At 37.8% G+C, this 25,845-nt stretch overlaps 1 protein-coding gene across 2 annotated transcripts; it reads right to left on the reverse strand.

Annotated features, from left to right (window-relative positions):
• Positions 1-225: 225 nt before the first annotated feature.
• LOC113008765 (sodium bicarbonate transporter-like protein 11) lies at positions 226-21,912 on the reverse strand. Of its 2 annotated transcripts, none has more exons than XM_026146491.1 (20): positions 21,463-21,912; positions 14,885-14,935; positions 14,040-14,117; positions 13,638-13,681; positions 13,216-13,435; positions 13,025-13,106; positions 12,810-12,933; positions 8,843-9,052; positions 7,319-7,403; positions 7,114-7,239; positions 6,912-7,025; positions 6,151-6,283; positions 5,803-5,876; positions 4,693-4,963; positions 3,237-3,343; positions 2,538-2,703; positions 2,208-2,381; positions 1,676-1,871; positions 867-1,036; positions 226-372 (listed from the first exon to the last, which is right to left on the reverse strand). In XM_026146491.1, the coding sequence occupies exons 1-20, from the start codon at positions 21,521-21,523 to the stop codon at positions 306-308; spliced, it is 2,553 nt and encodes an 850-aa protein (XP_026002276.1). In that variant the 5' UTR covers positions 21,524-21,912; the 3' UTR covers positions 226-305. The 2 variants fall into 2 exon arrangements, with proteins under 2 accessions (XP_026002276.1, XP_026002269.1); XM_026146484.1 differs by lacking the exon at positions 21,463-21,912 and adding an exon at positions 18,114-18,500.
• Positions 21,913-25,845: the final 3,933 nt, after the last annotated feature.

Here is a 25,845-nt window from a genome sequence, read left to right on the forward strand (position 1 = left end):
TGTGATTTAAGCTAAAAATTGAAATTCCACTTAATTCTAAAGGGATTACACTCATTGTCAAGGGCTACTCGAAACACATATCTGTGCATGAAAACCCGTGTTAAAGTTAAAGGGTTACATACAACAAATATGCAGTGATTTTCCATAGTAAAGTCAGCTACATTTAAGTTACATTTGCAATGAACAATAAAAAATAAAAGGATGGTTATAAATGATAGCGAAATCTTGCAGTCCAAATAATTTTATTTCATCAGATAATTAATTCCTGGAGAAACTGAATCTTGTCATGAAATTGCTTTAAAGTTTTACATGTATTGTGAATCCAGGATGTCCAGATACTTGGCCTCAATCATTCTTGGAAGCAAGCTCGTCCTGAGAGAAAACACATTAAAAATGCGTGTATTATTTACAAGGAAACAACAAATCTTCAAGTACTTAGGGTAGGAACATCACTTCTTGTGTGTGTGTGTGTGTGTGTGTGTGTGTGTGTGTGTGTGTGTGTGTGTGTGTGTGTGTGTGTGTGTGTGTGTGTGTGTGTGGTGGGGGGTTCAGTGGGAAGAGTGTCTTTCTACACGTAGAATATGATAAAAATAACTGCAGACGCAGCAGTGCCCTTTTTCTTCCTTTTTTTTAATGTGAGAAAGTAAAGGTTTAATGCTACTTTTTCCATGTAAAACATTTAATTTTGTTTTGTTTTGTTTTTAAGAAGGTCGTGTTGTACTGCATTTGTTCTAACACAAACTGGTACTAATTGCAAAAATGGGACCATAAAATTGTGTTTCCTGAGGTGCCAATGAGCTGCAGATAAGGATGCATGCAGATTTTCATGTTCCCACTCTGCCCCCTGTTGGCCTGGGTTATCTCACCTGACAGGGACCAGCAGGATCATCAGCAAGGGGAAAACCATCTTCATGTAGGGCAGAGGATACATCCCGAATGCACACAGAATGATCAGCTGGATTATCTGCAGCCCCGTGAAGTAGTGGACCTTCCTCTGAGGCACACGCCGAATGTAGTGAGTGGGAGGATAGGAGGTCTAGACAGAGACAGAATAAGATATGATTAACTATGTTTTAAGTGAGATTAACTATAATACCCCTCTCAAGCCAAGATTTGTATATAACAGCACACCTGTTGCTGCAGTATAAATTACCATTTGAGAAGAAAAGGTATGCTAAATACTCCTGTAAGCTCTGGAATTGTAATGCAACATTTGCATTTTTTTCAGAAGTGCGTTGCTTTATATTTTACTCATTGCTATGCAAAAATGTGCCATGTTATTGTACTATATTTTGTCTATTTAAACCAGACCATGATAAACTCTTATGACAAAAATAACTTTGTTTTCCATTAAAAACAAGTTGTTTTTGTTATGGTGTGCACCAACTTATCATATGAAAGTTCTGTGATATAACAAGAGTGGGACCAGTCATGTGATAACAAGAGATCTTTGTTTCCTTTTCTTTCCCCAGAAGAGTGATTTTTTTTTCTGCTGGATTTTAGTTTCTTCACTCTTCTGCTTTTTATTTGTTAGTTAGTTATTTGTTTTGTTTTTTACACTGCTACTGGTTATCATTTGTAAAGTTCAATCAATACGAAGGAAACAAAGAGACAATAAACTAGAATGAGGAACAGGATCAGTAAACCACACTCTTCTTATCTGCTTCATATCCACCTGTTCCTTTAGCAGGAGGGTCATGCGGTCCACCATTTGATTTCCGTCAAGTGAAGTGGCTGCGATGTAAAGGAAGAGCCCATAGAGCACAGGCTTGGGAATCCACTGCAGAGGAATGGGCAGCATGAACACGGACAGGCCGATCAAGATGTTGGCCACCAGTGAGGTCAGACGTGTTTCCTTCACACTAACGATGCTATTAGGACAAAAAGAGAGGAATGAGTTGTTTGAGCAACCCAGAACAATCTTTATATCTTTTAATGCATAAGATCAGCTTTTGAATCCAACATGAAAGGATAGAAATTAAATGGATCACTGACGTATTAAACAATTTATGGGCAACTATGCACACTACGTCTGCTGCAGAGATAAGCCAGAGTTTCTTTAAACTACATACAGTAACCATTTTGTTATTCTGCTTAGTTTTGAACTGACACTCTGTCACAAAGGTTTCAAACTGAGTGTTAAAAGCATTCATAAAAGCTGGTGCTTTCCGTGCGGTCAGAGCACACCTCGTTTTAACTTTACTCACGTCGTGTAGAGGTGTCCGTTCTCTACTTGCTGTTCTACTTTGGCAAGCTGACGGGCATGCAGAGAGGAATGTGGGAAAGCAGCGTGCATCCATGGCAACCCCAGACAGGACATGAGGATGTTAATGAAGCCTGTCAGCATTAAGTCCCAGTGGAATGCTGTGCCTTTTAGCAACCTGGTATAGATGTTCACACACGTAAGCTTAAAGTGGTTTGTCAGTAAAGGTACAGCATCAATACCAAATACTGTAAAGGTAACATTTAAATCACAGGTTCTGCTGTGTGTCGTTCTTCTCATAGCTTAGAACTCAAACATAAAGTGGGATTCGTACTTGTGTTCCGGCACATGTGTCAGTGAAATGACGATGTTCTGGTCAATAAAGATGAGCAAAGCAAGTAGAAACCCCAGACCAACTGCACTCAGTGCATTCATTCCTGACAGCTTTTCAAATGGAGGGAACTTGAAGATCGGACCATCGTGTACACTGAACACGGGAACTAATAGAAGCAAAACATTTACAGAAAGCTTGTTACAAACATACAATGAAAACAAAAAATAAATAATTGCTTGAACTAACCTTTCTGCTAGTAGCCTCTGTTTTAAAAGCAAAGCTTAAAATCTGTGTCTATCTCTCACACACACAAAATCCCCATACTGGGTTTAAAGTTCACTTGAAGCAAATGTTTTCCCCTTTCAACAGAGGATTTATGAACAGTGCAAAACGTTATGTGCCAGGGTTGTGACTTTAAGCCTCAAGAAGAAGAAGAAAGTGTACATTATTGTACTTTATTGAGCCCCGTGGGGAAATTGCTCTCTGCATTTAACCCATTCACTCAGTGAAGCAGTGGGCAGCCATTGGGCGCCCGGGGAGCAGTGTGTAGGGACGGTACCTTGCTCAGGGGTACCTCAGGGTAGCTGTTAAGGGGAATCGAACCCCCGACCTTCCGATCATGGGGCAACCACGCTACCTACTGAGCTATCCCTGAAGTACTCTTCTATCATTTCTTTCATTTGAAAGATCCATACTCACGCTGTATGTCAATGAAAAGGTAGGAGCCAGTGAAGGAGAGTATCAGCACAGACACAGGCAAAGCACAGTCAGACACCACCTCTCTGATTTTGTCATTCAGGTACGGGCTGTTGGGAAAATAGCAAGAAATATTTCAGCGTTTTGCAACTCGACTTCTACAAGTAGTTTTACAGCACATTTACTGCAGTTACTCTTTGTGTTTGGGAAATAATTCATGTCAAGTGCTGAAAGCTGCCACTGAGGGAAAAAGAACAATGAAGTCCCAGGAGTCAGATATAGAAATGCATGATAACAGAGTCACATATATCTAACTCACGTATTCCAGTAATATTACTGCAGGGTGAAATTCATTGCACATGATTTGTAACCTTGCAATCCAGTCTTGGGATGCACGTTTTGTCCTTGTTTTGTACGTTATGTGAACCTATTTGCAGCAAGCATGAGGGGAAGTGGAAGTAACTATCACAAATCTTCTCATTTGCTTCAGCTTATTTGGGTGAAGGTCATGGGGGCAGCAGTCTAAGCAGAGATGCCCAAACCACTCCCCAGCAACCTCCTCAAGCTCTTCTAGGGACATCCTGGCTGGATGTCTCATAAATTACATGGCTTCTTTTGAATTGGATAAAGGTAACTAGCTAAGTATCTACTACATTATACAACTGCAGTTCCCTTTGTTAATTTAGACCCAGGCTTAAAATCACTACTAGGTAAAAGCAGCAAACAGTCTAGTTACACATAGTGGAGTAAAGCTCCTGATAACTTTAATATTTCCTCTCAGTATTGCACACATAAGTGCTGCACATGAGTAAATGCATTTTCTGTCATTGCTTACAACAGAGTTTAAATTTGTCCTGCAGACTTTTAAAATTCTGAATATAAAATGGACGACAGTTAAAACACAGCTTTCATGTTATTAGTTAAAGAGTAACATTGTTATACTGCAGTACATCCTACTGCTTTAAATACTAAGTGTTAAACATGTGGCAGTCCATTTTATATCTCATACAGCGTCTCTGGTTGTATCACATCATATATCTTTCACATTTGATTGTTCCATCTTTCTATTATTGCAGTTCAGCTGACTAAAATATTCACGACATGACATTTTTATGGCTTCGCTACTCCAGATGGAAAAGAGTCTGCTTTGGGCAGCATTTGAAACAGAGTATTTCCCCTGATGTATTTGGTATGTTTTGAAATATTGTTTTCTCTTGCGTGTAAAGTGTACTGAAGCACAGTTTGCTTTTAATAGGCTCAAATTTCAATGTGGAACTTGTACTTTTAATGTGGTATTTCCACCTGGTGACACTTTATTGTTCTTTTATAAAGATGCGTTCCCAGGAGAAAAAAAACTAGAGTTGCACCTCTGCTTACTACATATATTTTGATACGATAAAATAAGCTATAAAATGGTTCAGATATCCATAATGTGAAACAACAAGTGAACAAACATTACCTCCTCTTGATGAGGTAGAGTGTATAACCCAGCCACAAAGTCCCCAGCATGAGCAGGAGACAGAGGATGGGTCTTTCTCTTGTGCATAACACCAAAGACTCAGGCAGGAAGATTGACTCTGCATGTCCTGACATCACCCTGGTCTCATTTTGATGCTCCAGTGGGGTGTCTGTCTTGTTTTTTGCACTGTCTAGAATCTCATTAATCTGCTGAAGCACCAGTGTTTTGTTTGTGGTCGTGAGAATGGGCCCGTGGTAATAATGGTGAAAAACTAGAAAGTGGAGTAGAAAGATGGAAGAAGAAGAAGAAGAAGAAAAAAGATATGTCACTAAAGACAAACTAGAAGACAAGATATAGCTGTATGTGATCTTAGTGGAACACATCCCACAGTTGCAGGAACTTATTAAAGTCTGTAGCAGGAAATGTAATATAGACCAGCGGTCTCCAACCTTTTTTGCGCCACGGACCGGTTTATACCCGACAATATTTTCACGGACCGACCTTTAAGGTGTCGCGGATAAACACAACAAAATAAAACCAGTGCCGGTACCGAAAAAAAGAAGATTTATTCGTAACACATGTAAAAGACCCAGGAAAACCGAGTTAACGATAAAAAGGATAACAAAATAACGCTGGAAACCGATAAAAACCCTGAAAACCAGACATTTCACACCTGAGCCTCAACTCTCGCGGCCCGGTACCAAACGACTCACGGACCGGTACCGGTCCGAGGCCCGGGGGTTGGGGACCGCTGATATAGAGCATCCACACAGTTAGTATTTAACAAATGTAACAGATGATTAACGTAATCACCTTTAAGTCATTCTCTACATATTTACAGTTATTCAAGCATTGCTCAATTTGGAGTCGATTGGCAGAAAATTACAAGAGCCTGAGGCTCAGAAGAACAATTCTTAAGAATCCTAGATATGTTTAGCCATTTTTTCCTGACTTGTTACAGAAACTTAACACAAAAATAATAGTTCACAAAAAAAGTTTTCCTTAATATTATATACTGTATGTCCTCATAGAATACTGCTCTGTTTCTACTATTTGCTTGTTTTTCCTAAAAAGATTTTATTGTGGCAGTCTGACATTAGTTGGACTCACTTTTGATTGTGCCTTTCACCGCATCTCCAACAAATGCAATTGAGATGAACAATGCAATCACTTCTTCTGTTGAGCTGGAAGAAAAGAGAAGCAAGCAGCATGGTGCGATCATTCATGTTGTATCAAAAGTGTGGGTTTTTTCCAAAGCACAGACAAAACATTAACTTCAGTGGAAAATTATGGCTACAATGGCACGAGAGAATGAAAGAAAATTACTGATTAAAGCTGAAAACAACAAGTAATAACAGATTAGCTTTTATCAGTTCACTTCAGTGTTTAGACAAAAGTAGTGGCCTTCTGTCTGTGATATTTAATAGTAACAAATATTGTTTGCGAGCGTGTATTTACCGTTTGAAGAGTTTCATCAGCAGGCTGACATTGAATAAGCCTCCGAGGATGAGGAACAAGCTGTTCCATAAACCGATGCAGGCGTAGAAAGCATCAAAGTCGAGGTCGTAGTCATCACAAATACCCCTGATGACTGCAAATTATACAATAACACACACAAACTCATAAAAGCTTATTAATTTCAAGAGCATTCCACTATTTAAGTGACAACATATTGCTTAGCGAGTTGTTGAAATTAATACCTTCATTTTTAATGGTCAATTCTCAGATCTGACTACTGTTTGTATAAATTATATGCAAGGCAGGTGTTGTATGAAGTAGATTATCAGGAGTCTTTTTTTATATAACAACAGCTGTCTGTGGTGACTGGAGATGGTGTTTAAAAAAAACAAATCCTGAAATAAATTTTAGTCAAACGAGATTGCAAAGGTCTGTAGAGGTTAGTCATAAGTCTCTCTGAGTGGATCCTTGCAAACCAACATTTAAGCCAAAGGATGTGATAATGAGTTACATCGAGTCATTTCAGACTGCATTCATTTCTTTATTGCTGTGGCCCAGTAATGACTTCATTTGATTGCTTATGCTGCCTAATGTTAGCCATCAGGCTTGACTCTGACCTCATTTGCTGCACCTAATCCCACCATGTAAACTTCAAAGCAAACTAATTGTATGACTTATTTGTCATTAAATAAGTGTTACTTATTCAAAAATCTAACTTCTATAGTCTGACATCCAAATCGTAGCAAGCAATGTGAATGTACCGCTTATGAAGATGGCCAGTGGTGCAGTAGTCAGCGGAATGACAAGCGGCGAGCCAGCAAACAAAGCATAGATCACTCCTCCAATGCTCTGGCCAACAATGGTCTTCTGAACATCTTTCAATGAATGAAACAGATACGTATTTTTCATTAAAGCTGTTGAACATACTGTGTGCCAAATTAAGAGTAAAGAAAAATCCCATACCTATTTCTCCTCTTGTGCTTTCATCATTCAGTGAACCAAAGGCAATGGCAGGCAGTAGAATTGCAATGTAGAGGAAAATCGCAGTGGTGGTGTACTTCAAGAGAGAGCGGTCACTTCCGATTATACCTGTTTGAATTATACAAAATGTTACTAAAGCTACACAGTAACAAATCCACAAAACAAATGTGAAGGAAATTGTTATTACCATCTGTGAAGTCTGAGGGGTACAAAGGCAGCCTGCGGCGGAAGTCCTCATAAACACCCTTACCAAATCTGAAGAAATCTGTGCACTGCGAAGAAGGTAGGACATAGTCAGGCCCACTGAAGCTGTGACAATATAATGTGACATAATATAATGCTATTACAACTGAATGCATAATGTATCAGAAATGTGAATGTGATATGCTTTTGAACTAAACCAGAAACATGCAGTCATTTACTGTACAGAAGTCTGAACTATGCTGGTACACTGTGGCCATGATTTATACATCATTAAAAGTACAGGCAGCATAAATGCCATAGACTTTGTTCACGCATGTTGCTTTAGGTATCAGTGAGAAGATGAACACTGGAAAGCTATTCTGAGTAATGTATCTGTCAGTTTGAAGACTTATTAGAAGGGAAAAAACTACCCAGTGGACATAATAATGTGACTTTATCATTACAATAAATATTATAAATACACCAAAAACTACCAGGAGTTTGCACTTATGTGTGAAATGTTTATTTGGCTAGAAGAGGGTTTGGCCTTCATGTAAAATGACCCTGGATCCTTTACCGTGTGGTGCAGTTGTTTCAACATTCACGGATTATTAAAAATAATCTGAGGATACAAGTGTGGTGTCTCAAATCCAAAACACACACTTAAAAAACAAACAACAACAACAAGAGAAAAAGTGTATTAAACTAGCTGTTGATAGCATTTGCTTCCATGAAACCAGATTCTTAAATAGACACAGACATTTTGGAAGTAAAACTGGATTTCTTCTCTTCTTATATTCTTGGTGTTTTAGAAAAGACCCTTTTTCTCCTTTAAAAAAAACAATGACGTGAAAGCGATCACAAACATAGACTTCCATTACCAACTTCTGTCACCGAACACAAAAATGTATTTAAAAAAAATTACATTCACATTTGTGCTTTGAATTTATCTTTGTGACTTTTGTATTTAAAAATGATCCAAGTGGAGACATTTCAGAAGGAATTTAGCTGATATACGATATAAAACTGAGGTGCTGGCATCCATAATGTTTATTTTCACATTTTACTATTCTAGGATTGTAGGATAGGCTTGGCAGCAGCAAGCCTATACTTAAATGCTGTTTTGAAAGCAGTCAGAACATCAGGTGTAACCACAACCTGATGTAAACTTAAGTCTTTTACAACCTATTACATGTTTTTTCGCTTAACTGTGCTTCGGTGTTTCCTTTCTCCCACCTCGTGCTGAACAAACACATTTCATCTTAATTTAGAAACTGGACTTAATGACATACATGGACGTGCACACGTTCAGCTGACATTTCCATCAAAGACTTGGCTGCTTTTTCAGCCTTTATTGTGCATTCTGGCTCAACTACTTTATATTACTGCAGCACATATGCCTGAATAACAGGGAAACGTGGGGGTGGTCTCCACATCTGAAAACAACCTAACACTCAGTAGAGAAATTTGTTTATGTGACTAGTTAGCTAGATTTACACATATGTTTCTCTTGGTTACTTATTTTTACCTGGAGTGGTTTGCCCCTGCGTGGGTCTGAGTCCTCCACTTCCTCTGTGACCGGTTTATCACTGATTACAGAGAGCTGTTGTCGGTGGTTGACAAGCTCCTGTTTGAACTCCTCTTCGGTCTTTGTCTCCAGAAGCTTCTGTCTGAAGGAAATGCCAGAGAACATTGTTGCAAATGTTCTACCCACCTCAATGGCTGTCTTGGTGCTTTTCTAAAAAACAGAACAACAAAGTTGATGTTATGTCATTCTCTGCATTCTCTGATTCACAGCAAAAAGCCTTCGACAGGATCCAATGGCCATTCTTATTTGAAGTTTTGAAAAGGTTTGGCATTGGAAACAGATTTTTTAAATGGATTCAGTTGATATACTCCAACCCTCAAGCAGAGATTTTAACTAATGGTCTTTTTATCCGCACCATTCAGATTATATCGTGGAACTAGACAAGGGTGCCCCTTGTCACCTCTCTTGTTCACCTTGGCAATTGAGCCTCTTGCGATGGCAATTCAGAATCATAAAAACATATCAGGAATTAAAGTAATGCTGACCACCGTATTGCCCCATATGCAGATGATGTGATCCTGTTCTGCACTAATTTAAACAAATCAATACCATCCATATTAAGTCTCATTAATACATTTAGTACATTTTCGGGTTATAAAATAAACTTTGCTAAATCCGAAATATTATTTTTGAATTAAAATGAACGACAAAATCCTCCAATCAACACTCCCTTTCTGAGGTGAACAGAGCGAAGAGGAAACAGCTGGGAGACACGGCTGACGCTGATTACACTGACGAGACAGGGAGAGCACAAAGCTGAACGCACTGACATAAGGCACAGACCTACAAAATAAAACAGGAAGCACACGACAGACAGAGACACAGACGCAGACTCGTAAGCAGGCCTACCGAATATAACACATAGAACTCAAACATCATCATCATCAACAATACACAAGAGAAACAAAAGGTTCATTCAAAAATAGACCAGAACTCAGAATGCTGGGTCAATACTGACCCAGAGCCGTGACAATAACAGCTTTCCTCCTGGTAGCGCGGATGCAGGCTTTAAATTTTGGTTCGATCAACGTATAAGAAAAGTGTCTGATATATTTAGGAATAATACTCTTATGTCTTTTGAACAACTTAGAAGTACTTTTTCTATTCCTGTCAAACATTTTTTTACATTTCTTCAATTAAGAAATTTTATCTTAACCACACAAGGTAACAGCTTAGAAATCCCCACCTCCTCCTCTCTAGAGAGCACAGTTATAAAGCATCTAAATGGGAGAGGCCGAGTTTCTGCATTGTACAAATTATTTATGGAAAATTCCATCAACACAGTCTATTTTAGAGGCAAATGGATATATCTGATGATGAGTGGTGTAAATCATGCTCCTTGGCCCAGAGTCAAACAATTAATGTGCAATCTAAACTACTTCAATATAAATGGTTAACAAGACAATATCTTACTCCGTCAAAAATGCATCATTTTAACTGAAACATCCCAGACTCCTGTATTAAGTGTGGAGTGGACAGGCACTTTATTTCACTGTATATGGGAGCATCCACATGTGAAAATCTTTTGGGAAAAGGTAATAAATGTGTTGAGTCAAATCACTGGTGACGTGATTCCACTTCATCCTAAAATATGTATTTTAAATATATACCCAAACAACAGAGCTCTGTTAACGACTGGACTTTTGGAATCCAAGCGCTGTTGCTATGTGTTGGAAAAATCAAAAAATATGTGGACTATCTCAGTGGCTTAATGGACTGACATCTATACTATCTATGGAGAAAATAACTTATGCATTAAGAAATAAACTGGACAGGTTTTGGGCGATATGGTCTAAATTCTACAACTTTTTTGGAGAACTGCAGCGTGCACACTGTGGACTTAACGGCCTGAAGCACTAACTTGATTTGTATATCTGCTCTTCCCTTCTCTTATGGTTTGCTTTGTTTTTGTTTCTATTACTATGTTGTTTTTGTTGTTGTTGTGGGTTTGTTTTTTTATTTACTTATTTTGTTTTTATTTTTTATGTCCACGGTGTATCATGTAAAACCAGTTAAAACCAATAAATAAATGTTAAAACAAAACAAAACAAAAACAACAAAGTTTGGCTTTGTTAGTTTCTGTCAATTTAAATGATAATTTAGGTGATGTTATTATGTGATTTTTGCATTTAATAATATAGCAAAAACACTGAAATACTTAGTAGGGCTTCTTTTAAATTTGACTTGTGAGGATAATGTATTACACATGTTTTAAATATTCAGTGTCATTTTTGTTTAGTGTTTCAGAAACAGTGGGATTAGGGGACAAATGAGTGTGGTTATTAGGGCCCTCCCTGAGCTTGGTTCTGCTGGAGGTTTCTTACAGTTAATAACTCTTTGGATAAATTATGACAACCTCAATCAGGATTTTTATTCATCTTTAGCATGAAAAAAGTTCATTTTTTAAAAACATGTACACAGTTTGTTACATGTCCACTTCGGTGGACAACATACAGTTTGACTTATGACTTTGGTATGAAGTGCCAATATACACTGACACAAGTACAAGAAATACAAATGCTTTGAATGGCTGTCCACTGTAGTGACCACTATGTGTTAAAAGGGAGCTTTTCCTTCCAACTGTTGCCAAATCGCTTGCTCATACAGGGTCATGTGATTGTTGGGGTTTTCTCTATTGTAGGGTCTACCTTATAGTATAAAGCACCTTGGGTGACGATTGTTGTGATTTGGCGCTATATAAATAAAATAGATTTTTATTGTCACTGTTACAAGAGCAATGAAACACAGTTTGACATCTCTCCATTAGAAGCATGTCGTTTTTATTTTTACATTAAAAGTCCTTTAAAATTGAATTGAATTGTGTTGTTTATTCACTTGACTCTTTTTTGGTCTGTAATAAGTCAGGAAAAGTGAAGAGTTAAGTTAAACGTCATGGAAAGCCAGTGAATACTGACCAAAAAAGTAATCAATAAATAGACTGTCAAAATAAATAATCGATTATTATTATAAATGTGGACTTAGCTGATTTATGTCAAAGCCTGAATATTTAGTTAATACCAAACACAAAGTTCCTCAAATGGCCTTTTGAGGTTGGCAAAAAAAATTAAAGTTAATTCTTAAGTTAAGAATGAAAATGATACAAGAGTAAATTTTATATTTGTTTTATTAGGGGTGTGGCCTCTTTGAGTGACAGGCAAATGTCCACAACTGTAGCTGTCACTTCCCAGATGTTCTAGGCATAACATCAACTGATTCATGTTGATGAACTGGACCTCTCAAATTGGGCCTCCTGAGCTGTTTATTGGGCATAACTAGCACGTGTCTGTGTCTGTGTGCTGCACTGATGGAGTGAAAGTATGGATGAACTTTAGCAATCAAGCTTGCCGGGCAAAATCTCTAGCCACGTGTTTAGGAAGTTTTTGAATTTTGAAGCATTATCTACTATATTACCTAAAAACTTCATGTATAGGATCACAAGTCAAATCTAATAAATACCATTTACCAAAATCTCTCCTGAAATTATACTATGTTACAAATTCTCTTTTCAGTTTCATCTTAGAATTGAGACATATAACTCATCCAAATATGGTATATTGTCTCTCTGTCTCTGTGTTAACCCTGCGTCACACTGCCAACCTATCCAGGGTGTACCCTGCCTCTCGCCTTATGGTAGCTGGGATAGGCTCCAGCTCCACTGCAACCCTGATAGGATAAGATAAGAGGATGGACAGAGGCCAAAACGACAAACTCAAGGCTTCCAAACAGCAGCCCGTAAGCCAATATGTGACGTAACAGTGGCTACATCAGGCTTTTACATGCAGTCTATGCAACTGAATATTATGGCCAGTCATCAGCAAACAGTAATTGCTTGCAACAAGTAAGCTATCGACAAATTAAGAAAAAATTAAGATGATATTCAGAAGATGAGTGGAGAATTTGACCTTACTGTTCTAGGTGGAGCGAGGATAAGGACGACGTAGCGAGCTTCACAACAGTTGACACCCCAGTTTTGTGGCCTCTCCAGGCGGGTGATGCAGACATGACGTCTCTGCAGATTCCTCACATTCGAGCTGAATTCAAAGAAATTTATTATTTGAAATCAGTTAACCAAGAAGAGACATGAACTAAACCTCAGACAGCTTTAACAGGAGATGAACTCACAGAATACAAAGCCAGGACTGCTGGTAATGAATGCCAGTAGAAGTTGCCGTCACACCCTGAATGGTTTCTGACAGAAGATGAACTGTGGAAGCATAATCCAATAAACAGCAAAATCAGACTAAATGCTCATTTTCTAGTTGCCTTTAATGTAATCAAGTGATTTAGACTTCTTTGGTAACATGCTCGTTCACCATTGATCTCTTTCCTTCCTGCGTCTGTGAACAGTGAGTTCATGATCTCATCCACATCCCAACTCTCACGGCCTTCGACCACAACATGAGTTAACATTCGCCTTAGCACCTCATCCAGAGTGGCAGCTTTTTCATCCAGAAGGATGCTTGCCTGGGCCAGAAAGCCGTCCAGGTCTCTGTGGGCGCGGACTTCCTCCTCAAAGTTCATGGGCTTAACATACTGGTGGGAAGCAAGAACATTTAAATCATGGATGCAAATGAATGAAATGAGGGTATCGTTTTCTGCCTGCTGTAAGTTGCTGATGCTGTCTCAGTTACATTAAAGAAAATATTTTAATTTGCTTTTGCTGCTGCAGTGTGGTTTAGATAAGAAAAAAGTAAGTAATGGTATAAAAAAATTCATACAAAAAAGTAAATCTTACTTTTCTTGTTGTGTTTAAAAGCCCAAGTCCAGGTCCTTCAGGATCTTCAGCAAAAGAAACACAAAACATTACGTTTATATGCAAAGACTGTCTTAGTATCACCAAACTGTTGCTCTAATACAGTCTTTTCTTTCATATTTCTAAAGGTTTCCTTCCTTCACTCCGGATTTTTCAACAATGTTTTTTTATTTGAATCAAAGCTGCCACACATGATTTGATAATGGTAGAGGCTGGAGTCAAATGTGATTTCAAATCCTAGACAAGTAAACAAGACAAGACTAAATAATTCCATCTGCTGTGTTACTGTAGTATCTTTACATTACAATACAAATTGCTGTGATTTGGCGCTATGTAAATAAAATCGAATTGAACAGAATGAAGGCAAATTTCAAAAAGGCAGACCTGAAGGACTAATCTGGATCTCATTGTCATAAATGTGGTCCTTGTTGGTAGTAGGTGAATCCTCTCCATCCCTCAGTTCTGTGAACAAAACATAAATGAGTGCAACAAAGTCCCAGAGTACATACATTACATATAACTGAGGAGTTATATCTCATAAACAGCATAATCCAATAATATCCAGTAAATAAATTTTCACTGTAAAATTGTTTGACTTGTAAAGGTCATCATACAACCGTGTTTATTAAGATAAATCACACTAAGATAAAACCTCTTCTTTGCATCAAGGTTAAGATGCTATGCTAGCCACATTAACAATGCCTCCAGTAAGGGAGAATTTATCTTGCCCTCCCACCAGTCTACCATCTGTTGACGAGAGGGAGAGAGAGACTGCCAATAATAAAAAAAACCCTTAAACCAGACATGCAGCAATATAACAACAGCAGCCTCTCGTAAAGTCCTTCATTGTATAGAAGATAAATATGGCTTCTCAGTTGCTAGTTTTATGGGGGAAGAAAAAATGGCCTCAGAATTAGACAATTAACCCTTCACGGGCAAAGCTTTGAGCTATGATTATTCACTCTTCCCATCATTGACTCAGAGATCATCTGTCTTGTTTTTTATTCATTAATTAACACACAGCGAACAGACTGGCTGTGCCCACCAGCATGTGAAATGGGTCATCAGTGAGCAGAGAGAAGAACAGACATCTGCATAAATAATAGTGATACAATAAATTTAGACGCGTACGATCCCCACCGTCCTGAGGGAAAAATCATCTTTGTTACTGTGCAGATCACTTGAACTTCATAAAAGAGCAAAAGTCTGCTGTAAAAAGCAATACGCACCCATCTCTTGGAAAAAGTAGCCATTGTTAGGCCTCTCTGTGGGTGGAGCCGCTGTGGATGGAAGGAACAAATATGATGTTTACAAAATGTCCTGCTCAGCTTCAAGCGCAGTCTTTTATATTAAAGATTTTCATCACTGTTTGTACTGTCTGCCATTCAGTTCTTTAGGTGCAGTATGGAAAAGTTAGAATCACATCGCTATAAGCACAGAATAAACTATTTTGAATCACTAATATTTTTTCAGATAATGAAGTTTATGTAAGTGCACAATAACTGCAGTGTTAATATATCGTGTTAGTGTTAATATGTTTCTTTTTTACACATCAAGCACATTTTTCAGAAGCTGCTACTGGCTAACATGAATTGTTGTTAATAGAACCTCTAAGGATATCAACTTTCTTCAGTCAAAACTACAACCATGTCTGAAACCACAACATCTTCAATGATAATAAAGGAAAGTCTTTATAATTGTTTTGAGTGACATGTTTGACACAGCTAACATGGTAACTGTGCGAAACTGGACTCAAACATGCAAAAACAGTGGCTTTTCACCAGAGCAACAATCAGTTTCACTTTCATTTCAGGATGCATCTCAAGATTTCATCTTTTCTTTTCTGTGCACATGCTTGTGCATTCTGTATACACATTTTACAAATTCCTATAACAAAGCGAGCACACACGTCTAAGCACAATTACTTCCAGATTTACCAAAATAATGTGATGCTGTTATGAAAATTAAGGAGCTTATGTCAAGTTATGGTAATGCTGTGGAGAGAGAGGGGAAAAAAGACAAGAACCTGGGAATCTTAAAAGAGATCTGTGAAGTCTCGGTTACAGAACAAATCTAGTGCCAGCTGTGTCTGATGTTTGTGTTGGCGGTCATGTATCTGTGAGACACGGCTGCAGCTGTACAGATGAGTTTTCATTGCCTGAAGCACTGTTTGGCTCTAGGGGCTTGCGAGCAAGGCTATATCTCAAAGCAGATTAGATAGAACATTCCCAGGCCTCCTCCTCTTCACAGGAGTCCACACAGACTACACAGCCGTCTGTGCCAGGACAGTGTGTGGATGTGACCTCTGAAACTGCCTCATGAAAACATGAATGTCAGGTTTATTGTAAATATGCTAAACTATTCCTTATCAATATTGTGAACAAAAGGAGTAATGGCATCACTTTCCGATTAGTCCCTACTGAAAGCTGAGGTGAGGACATAAATGACATTTGGGGAAGAAAAAATTAAGGAAAAAATGGCTGAATTGTCAGTGACAGAAATGCTTGTCTATTATTGCTTCTTGCTTATCATCTATTATGGCTAGCGGCCCCCACAAAAAATGACCATTATGCCTTATAAGCAGGATATCACTGCCATCAGGATAGTAGTATGCTGGTGTTGGCATTTGGCTCAAAATAAAATTGTGTTTAAGTACAATTAAGAGTGCTAATGCAGCTTGTTTGGTATCCTTGTATCAATCGCTGGTTTATCTGAATTTTTTCAGTATTTTTTTCTCGCTATGTTTGAATCTAAAATTGTATTTTACAGTTTTTGAAGTCTGACGTGCCAAATCACCCCTCTGTTGTTGCACATCGTTTGCTATCTGTTATTGGTCTATCTCATGAACCAAATCTGTAAGTCTTAAAGCATAACATATGATTTATTCTTACAGACAGCCACACTGCCATCTGTAGACTTCAAGCAGGCTACGTCCTTGTGAAAAAGGAAACAGGAGAATCCTTGTTGGGTCTCTGGAAACAAGTATGCTGAGCTGCAAATCTGAGAACTCTGTGCTGAACTGCACAAGGTCAAACTATGAAAGCAGAAGGACCATGGTGTTCACATGTAAGGACTTATAATAGCTTGTCTATCAAATAAGAAGGTCAGCTAATGATATCCTCCTATGCACCACTCAATAAAATACACTGAATTACTACACCTGCTGCTAAAGCAAAATCTTATCGAGACTTAATTTGACCATGGTGGATGCACGCTCCTGTACCATGAACAGTGTGTACACTGTGGTTCACAATGCAGACATATGCTTTGTTATAATATAAATAACAGGAAGGAGGAACTAGCGCTCATTCCACATCAACACCTCAAAGGGTACCGATAAAGATATTAGGTTATCTTTATCGGTTTGCATATCCAGCACAGTGAATGTGCTGGATATGCAAACATTAGAAACCAACAGTACAGTTACAGTTACATAATTTATACCAACCTGAGTATCTGACTGAAAGGAGGTTTTGCTCACTTCAAAAGAATTTATTTGCCATGTGGTACTAATCTTAAAAGAGCAAATTGATTCATTACAAGAAGGTTCTGCTGAATTATAGAAAACCTGGAAGCCTTTAGGTAATAATCTAAAGTCGAGCATCAGGGGTGTTATTGAGGTTGGTAGATTTTCTGACATTGAAATTATCACCAACGACAACCACAGAACGAAGAGCTGAGAATGGAAAACCTTGAGATTTGCCAGATTAGAACATTAGACATTTTTCTACCAGATAATCTTCTTAATCCTTGACCTGAGAAAATTCAAGTAGGAATTAACATATTAATGGCAATGATGAAAGTAAGTTCCAGGTCACAAAGAGAATTGTCCCATTTTAGATATTGGTACCTTTAATGTTAGACATATTTTGGCTTGTAATAAACACTTACTAATTAATAATAATCACTAATAATCAGATCAGCCAGTGGAACTGTGTTACCATTAACATGAGCCCATACACTTCAGTAGATTTCTTTTCAAATGTTTTATATAGCACCCGTTTTCAATAATAGTCATCTTAGGGCACTGGATGATGTACAGACTCTGCAAGATTAGAGAGGAAAACTATTTTGTAAAGAAAAGCCAAATTTCACTAAGAAAAAATATAGAACTTGGATAATTTTCTTGAACTGTTCCTGGTGCCACAACAGAGTTAAAACTGGTGCTGGAAATATTTTTGCAGGTCTGTTATTAAAGCACTGCATGGCAGATGAGTGTATCATTTATTGCCATACTGTAAATATTGACCCATGTGCTTTGCTTTTCACTTTCTGGGCAATGAAAGCATCTTTCTCCTATTCTGTAGTTTTACTGTTAACAACAAGAAGACATTAAAAATGTAACCACAAGTGAAAAGAATCAGGAAAGAAACATTCACACATACACTCTAAAACGGCTTCCTCCACATGTTTGACACATTTCACTTCCTCACCTCACTCCACTCCTGTAAAACTTACCAGAGGGCACAAAAGTAAGGACCTTTTTGTCTTCCATGTTTCTCCAGGGGTTTTTTAAATTTTAGGTCATTTGTTTTCCAAAGCTCAACCCATAATCTTTTATCTTTGCTCTGCTCGTCAGCATTTACTAATCATCCTCCACGTCTTTTATACACACGCCCATACATACATACTGATGTAACGTTACCTCCCTGCACCTCCTCTGGGAGCACACGAGTTTGGAAGAGGGAGAGAGAGGGCAGAAAGGGAAAGCATGAGGGGGAGAGAGGTGCTTGTTTCTGCTGGGTCCTTGTGCCTATGAAATGGACTATATTCCAAGTAACTTTTAAAAAGGCAATTTTAGGGTTTTGGTATGTTATTTTCATAGGTAACTCTTTCAGCATCGTGATGTAAGCTTTAAAAGGTTAAATCATTCAAACCAATAAACAATTCAAAAGTCATCAAATAGCATGTCTTTTTTTGTAAATGTCATATAAATACAAAAAAACAATGGGAATATTTAGATTGTACACAAACCGGTTCTGACAGATCAGTCAAGGAAAAAGTGAACAAATGTTCGTTATAAGAGGCTGAAACATTTAAAGAGACCAGTAAAATATAAATATCGCATTTGCAGCCGAGGTAATGAAATACATGTCCTGTACATCTGTTATTGAATGTCATAGACTCAGTAGAAATTCAAATTCCCATTGTTTAACAACAGGACACTGTTTTATTCCTCACTGGCATACCGTATTTCTTTCCACAACACCTGCTCAAATTATTCCTTATAATCTGATGCACATCCAAGAACATGAAGACACTAAAAAAAATAACCCGTGTTAAAACTATTGATCCACAACATTAAAAATATGCTCAAGATTCTTTAGTTACACTATAAGAATCACTTTCATTATTTTAATGTAGATTCTGAGGGGAAAGTTTACTTGTTTACCCTTTATTCTGGATCTACATCTTTATTTTAATTATCTATATGCACATACTGCTGGGAAATCCTCTTAACTGCTACAAGCAGACCTGGCAAAAGCTGTGAAAAAGAACCGTTTTAAGGTTTAAGTAACCATATTATAAACTTACGATATAAAATAACAGTACAGTATATTATATATTATTACAGTATAAAATAACTCAACTTATGATGTTTATTCTCACAGATAGATGTGGCAGTTATTTAAAAGCGTGTCTTGCATGCTGGTTATGAAATGAAGATACTCAATGACAGTTTAGAAATAAAATCGAATGATGCAAAAGTAGTGTCTTGACACCAAAAGATATAATTCTGTAATTAACTTAATATTTGAAAATATAAAATAGAATAGAATACCTTTGTCTGACATTGTACAGATGCAGAATTTGGAATAATAAGAGTGAATATTTAGTTAATATTTATAAGTTGCACTTATAGTATGTATTTGCAATGAACGTTTCCAAAATCATAAATAACGTTTATATTGAGATGTATATTTTGTAATGAGCTGTATATAAGATTCGATGTTTTCTGAGAATATCTAATATCTATCACTTGTTTGTTGTGTTCTTGGTTGAATTTGGCTTCAGACTAATGTTCAGTTTAGGAAGAAGAAGTGATTCCCTCATTTGCCTTGAGATGGCAGCAGAGTCTGGTGTTAAAGCAGCATGGCAGCAACAAGGCTGGGATTCTGTAGGGGATTTCATAGCAAACTGAATTCTGCATGTTGTAAAGGACTGAGACTCTCAGAAGTGGCTAAAAGAGGGTACTCCTCATTCATTCTCAAGTGTTAATGTCTAACCTGACCACTAAAGTCATACTGTTGCTTTTTACAAGCTATTTTGCAACTACTTACAAACTACCTTTAATTAATTTGAATTTCTATGTGGAAATAAATGATTATTGTTTGCTTGTTGTTGTTTTTTTATTAAGCTCAAAGGCCTGAAACCTTGATCATAAGTAGATGTTTAATCTTTTATTGTGTTCTGCGCTGTTTGAACTTTGAACTGTGCTGCACTATGTTGTTCATTTGCAGCACCATGAATCTGCCTCTGTAGTGTGAGTATGAAACAAGGGTTCTAAATAAAATTGCCTTGCCTTTAACAATCAGTTGTCAATTATCTATATCAGTTATGCACTGAATAAACTTTTCACGCATGCCATATTTGCAAAATAAAATCTGCAAAATAAAGTGATATTATTGAGATTTTACCAATTCAAATAAGCATCACATCAGAACACAGAGAAAAAAAATCCTTATTTCCAGTTCATAAGGTCTACTCAGAAGACTCTTTGCATCTTACCTAAATAACTGATCCTCAACACTTTACACTTCTGCTCAAGGAAGAAAGATCTGCATAGTGGACCTTTCATCACCACATTAACAGTCACTAACACAGCACCCAGGAAAGCAATGAAATACTGCATTAATAAACTAATGTTCTGTGGTCAAGGGGTTCACCGCAAGTAAACGAGCTTGGCTTACTCTAGTGTGAACCATTAATCAAACCCCACAAGCACCCTGAGGGAAATAACTGTGGGGAAACATACAAATACAAACACATAAGCATTGTTCAACGAAAAACACAGTGTTTATAACAGAAATAAGCACAATGCTTCATCATGATAAACCTTTGAACAGAAATGCCTGTTGTGAACAGCAGTTCCAGCAGGTTCATAATTCAGTACTGGATGGCCTATGAGAGACAATATTTTGCTGACTTAAAGCTATAAATGTATAACTGAAGGCATGAAAGTAGGAGCAATAGTCAAACATTAAATATAGACTCACATGTGGACACACATGTGGAGTGTGTTTATGCATATTAAACTGTGTTGGAAAACTTCCTTCGTGCTGATTCTGTAACACCTACCACACGTATGAAGTACTATTTGCAGTCTCTTGTTGTATTGTTCCTGTTGACCTTTAATCAATACTTGTGGTTTTAAAGATAAAAAATGTGTTATTATCACATGCTTATTGTCACCATTGACATAACAAAGTCATACAAACATTTACATATTTACAATAATGAGAGTCTGGAACCAAAAAACCGTCATCCTTCCAAACAGGCAAAATGAATAAGTGGTGTTTCATCACATACTCTGATTTTATTTTCTGCTAAATGTTAGGTAGAAATAATATTTCTAAATAAGTGGATTCTGTTTAAAATGTTGGGTATGCTAAATTCAAGATTTCTCACTGATCAAATTATAATGACAGCCAGAATATAGTATCTGCTAAGGTTAAATTATTATGCGTGAAAATAAAAAAGTTTACCAAGTATGTCCCATCATCTGGTGCTCCAGAAGCAAAGAGTACTAGTAGTAGTACTAAACACACATAAAACTCTGATCCACATACAGTCTGATGATCATTACCATCTGCAAACTGATTCACGATGACTCCTGACGTCTCCCGTTCTTCCTTTTTGCTCTTCATTTAGTTCTTGTGATGCAGGAAAAGGTAATGATATTGCAAAGAAAACTTAAGGAGAACTGGAAGATGTTGCTGTTTTTTTAAGAGCTGCAGCTTGAATGGTCTTGCAAGCAGGTCCACAGGTAGAAGAGAGTTGGGTCACTACACATAGCACCTTAATGCCCTCTCTGCCAATCAGAGACGAGTTGGTTCTAAGTGCATAAAATCATGTGGAAGGTGGAATATTTAATGAAACTACTTTTAACGCAAACTGGGACTCTTTGCCATCTCAACATGACTGCTTTGTAAAAGTTTTACTGCTGTTAAACAGTGACTTCAAACTATTTTTTCCCCAGTGAAGTGTTTATATGTATGATTCACTACAACATCACAGGCATTCAAACCAAGGATTTCTACTTCTGCATTCATTAGCACTATTTAAAGGTTTCTATTATTGTAGATATTGGCATGTGTTAGTTCATGTTTTTATATTCATAATCTTTGTAATCCAAGAAAAAAAAAGTTATTGCATATGTTAAGTATACATATAAATTCCGTATAAATAATTTTGTGCCAAATGCTACTCACTGTTGTGAACTAATTAAAGCAGTTACTAGGGAAATAGTTTCCGTAGCCCATATTATCCAAATTCAGAGTAGTGTATGTCTAGTCTAGTCCAAGTTTTCAGCAGCTCTTCGTGGCCACACTTTGGGAGCTGTTTAAGCAAGCAGTGGAGACGGACAAGGCACAATAATCCAAAGTTGCAAACAAAAGGACCAAATGAGCAAATATCCTTGACTTCACCTCTTACAAGCTCTTCTCCTAAACCAATGGAGCTAAATTTAGTGCAATCATCTACCGTCATGTGTAATTTGTAACTTATTGTGTGAGCTTCTTCAAACAAACCTCAGATCCATAAAACAGAGTACTAACTACATTTTTTCCACATTATCTTAATTTTTCAAGTCTTTTTCTTACCTCCTCTGTGTGGGGGACAAACGTTTAAGCAAATGAAGAGGACACTTAAAAAAATCTCTTCCAAAGTTGCTTGAACTTGCTAACACTATTCAAATTGCTTCAGGAAAGCATTTTCACAGCAAGTTATCCAATTACTTGCCTGCTGTTCATGGCTGAGTCTACATTACAAATTATCCAGAATGATTTGATTGCAGCAGAATAGTGCTATTTACATCAAAACTGCCTGAATAAAAAAAAAACAACAAAAAAGTTCAAGGAAGTCTAAAGTGCATGTCTGCCAACATGCATACATACATGTACAAACTGTAAAATGAAAAAAATGACCTTTTCTTATGTAGAAATATTTTAGAAATACAATTGTAGTAGCAATAAAGCCAGGTGTCTGTCACAGTTCGGCTGTGTGGCAGGCAGGAGAAGGACCCAAACGCAAACTCACAGAGTCAAAAGTTAAACTCAAAAAACACAGCTTTATTGCTGGCGTGGAGTGGGACACGAAAAACAATACAAAATAAACTAAACTGGGAAAAACTAAAGCACAAGGAGCCACAGGGAAAAATCACACAGCTATGATGGAGGACGCAACACTGACAAAGAGAAACATGGGGCTTAAATACACTGAGGGGTAACGAGGGGGAATGAGCCACAGGAGGAGAGCACAGCTGAGGGTAATTAAGCAGGACGAGGCAAGGGAAGCAAAACTAGAAACATTAACATAGAACAGACTGTGAAAGTAAAACAGGAAACACACTGACGGAACTCAAGACATGTGGACTTAACAGACTGGGGGAGACAGAACATAGGGATCTGAAACATGGAACAGAAAGGCACAGTAGATCAACATGAACATAACAACGCCACAGGGGAAGAGTAAAACTGAACACGATGAACACAGAAACACCAGACCTCTTCACAATAAAACAGGAAACATAATGAGACGTAGACATGACAACCCGAACTTCACAATGTAAGACACAGACATGAAACACATGAAAAGCAGGGGAGATTTACCATAGTTGGAAACACGAGGGGGAAATAATAAGAACTAGAAACACTTAAGCATGATAACAAATGAACTTAGGAACCTGAAGGGCTTACATAAACTAAAACATCAAAATGAACTAAAACTCAAAACACTGGGTCATAAGACCCAGGATCGTGACAGTGTCACAACTTAGTCTGAGTCTGACTGGTACTTATAGCACTGTTGGTCTTTAACTGAGCACACACATTCATACAGCACTATTTTCTATGCTTTTAAGCATTTTCTAACTGTCAGGAAAACACAATGTCTTCATCATCCTTTATTCATCACTATCTTGCTCAAGGACACTCAGATATGTAGGCTGGATGAACCAGGGTTCAAATCATCCACCTGCTTTACTAACAGAGCAGAGTGTTTTGAGCTATCACTCATTCATTTGAAATAGGTCCAATGATACATGGAAATACAAGAAATGAAGTATAAGTATAGGGCTAAAACTGAGACTGTACTATTCCAACAGGTATGTGTAGGTTCTCAATCATCCAGGTCATGGTAGTCTAAGGAGCTTCGAAAGAAAGCGACTGGACTTCTTTAAAATTCTTGAAGATGTTTTAACTCTCATTCGAGAAGTTTCTTCAGTTAAAAAAAAAGGGAGCTGTCCCTTAAGAGGGTCAATGACCAACCATTGATCATGTGCCTCATCACATGAACCAAAAAGGGCGGGGGTCATTATCAGCTGAGGTTTCAAGTCGAACCATTGTGAGACCTTGTCTAAACCTGTCATGTGACCTGTTGAGGTCACCTGATGCAAGATGTGAGTAGGGGTTAAGGGCACCTGGGAAGGGGCCTCAAAACTGCATTCTGCGTGGCTGACATTTGGTGTCTTAAGCCATGGCCTCTGTTCAAAGACAGTCACGGTGGGCATAAATGGCCTCTTTCACTCATTGTTTTAACCATCTGTCTTCTCTGTCCAAAATGTGAACACTGGCATCTTCGAAAGAGTGACCTTTGTCCTTTAGATGCAGATGTACAGCTGAGTCTTGTCCTGCCGAGGTGGCTCTGCTATGTTGTGACATGCTTTACGGAGTGGCTGTTTGGTTTCTCCAATGTACAGGTCTGAGCATCCTCACTGCACAGCATACACTATGTTGTTTAGGTTGTGTTTTGGAGTTTTGTCCTTGGGCTAAAAGGCAAAGACAGAGTATTTCAAAATATATTTTGATGAAGTAATACATTTGTTTCTGTTTTGAAGTTACTTGCACAGCTCTACTGTCATGACATGTCATCTTATGTATTATCAGCTGTCACCGGACAGAAAACGTTCCCTCTAAAGCCAGAAGAGAAAGAAAAGGAATACATACATCATCAGATAGCTCTTAAAATATGTGGTTATCCCAACTGGGTCTTCATTGAATCAGCAAAGCTAGACAGGAAAGAAGGTGAGACACCAACTTGGGAGAAACAGAATGACAAACGAAACAACATTTTTATCCCTTATGTAGCAGGTTTATCCAAGAAACACAGGAGAATTTTCTCCAAGCAGCCCAAGAAGTGCAGTCATTTTCTTTCCAAGCTCCTTAGACTACTATTCCAACAAGCCTGAAAGCCTATAATTGGTATGATCATCTTAGTTTTCCAACACTTTTTGTAATTAGCTTTTTGAAGGACAGTCCAAAGCTCATCTTTGGGTGTTGGGTGCCTTTCATTTTGTTCTTTGGACCAAAAGAGTGGAAGGTCACTGGATTGGTTCTCCAGCTTCATGTCAAAGTATCCTTAGGCAAGATACTGAACTCTGCGCTGCTCCATTGTAGTGTGAACATGTCAATGAATGTTGGGTATACAAGGTATAGAAAAAACATGCTTGAATGATCATGTGTGGTTTGTTAAATGAGGGTTGCAGTGAAAAGTGCGTTCAAGAGTCAGAGTGGAAAGCTGCTAAATAAGTACCAGTCCATTTATCAAGACAACCCTATACTGCTTCAGTAATCTTGTGGGAAGGCCGATCCATGACTTATAGTGTTGTATTGTATGTTTTTCTATCCAAATGTGCTTTTACTGCATTGACAACATATTTGGGATCATTTTCATGCTGAAAAGGTTGAATTGTTGCCAATTAGATGCTTCCAGATGGTATTGTATGGTGGATTAAAAAAAACGACTTTTGTGTGTTCATAGCTCATAGCTTTTTTCATCCCCTTATCCATTTTTAAGGACACACTGCACACCATGGTGGCATATGCCAAATTACAGGTTTTTCCCTTTGGGCATCACTATGTTGATGCAAAAACAGCATTTTATGTTGGTCGAACTGTGGTGTCGTTGGCATTTTTCTGAGCCTAAAGAAATGGGGAAAAAGACTTCTGCTTTGTGACAGTGCCTTAAGATG

This window comes from Astatotilapia calliptera, chromosome 2 (assembly GCF_900246225.1).
Source record: "Astatotilapia calliptera chromosome 2, fAstCal1.2, whole genome shotgun sequence".
NCBI lineage: Eukaryota > Metazoa > Chordata > Actinopteri > Cichliformes > Cichlidae > Astatotilapia > Astatotilapia calliptera.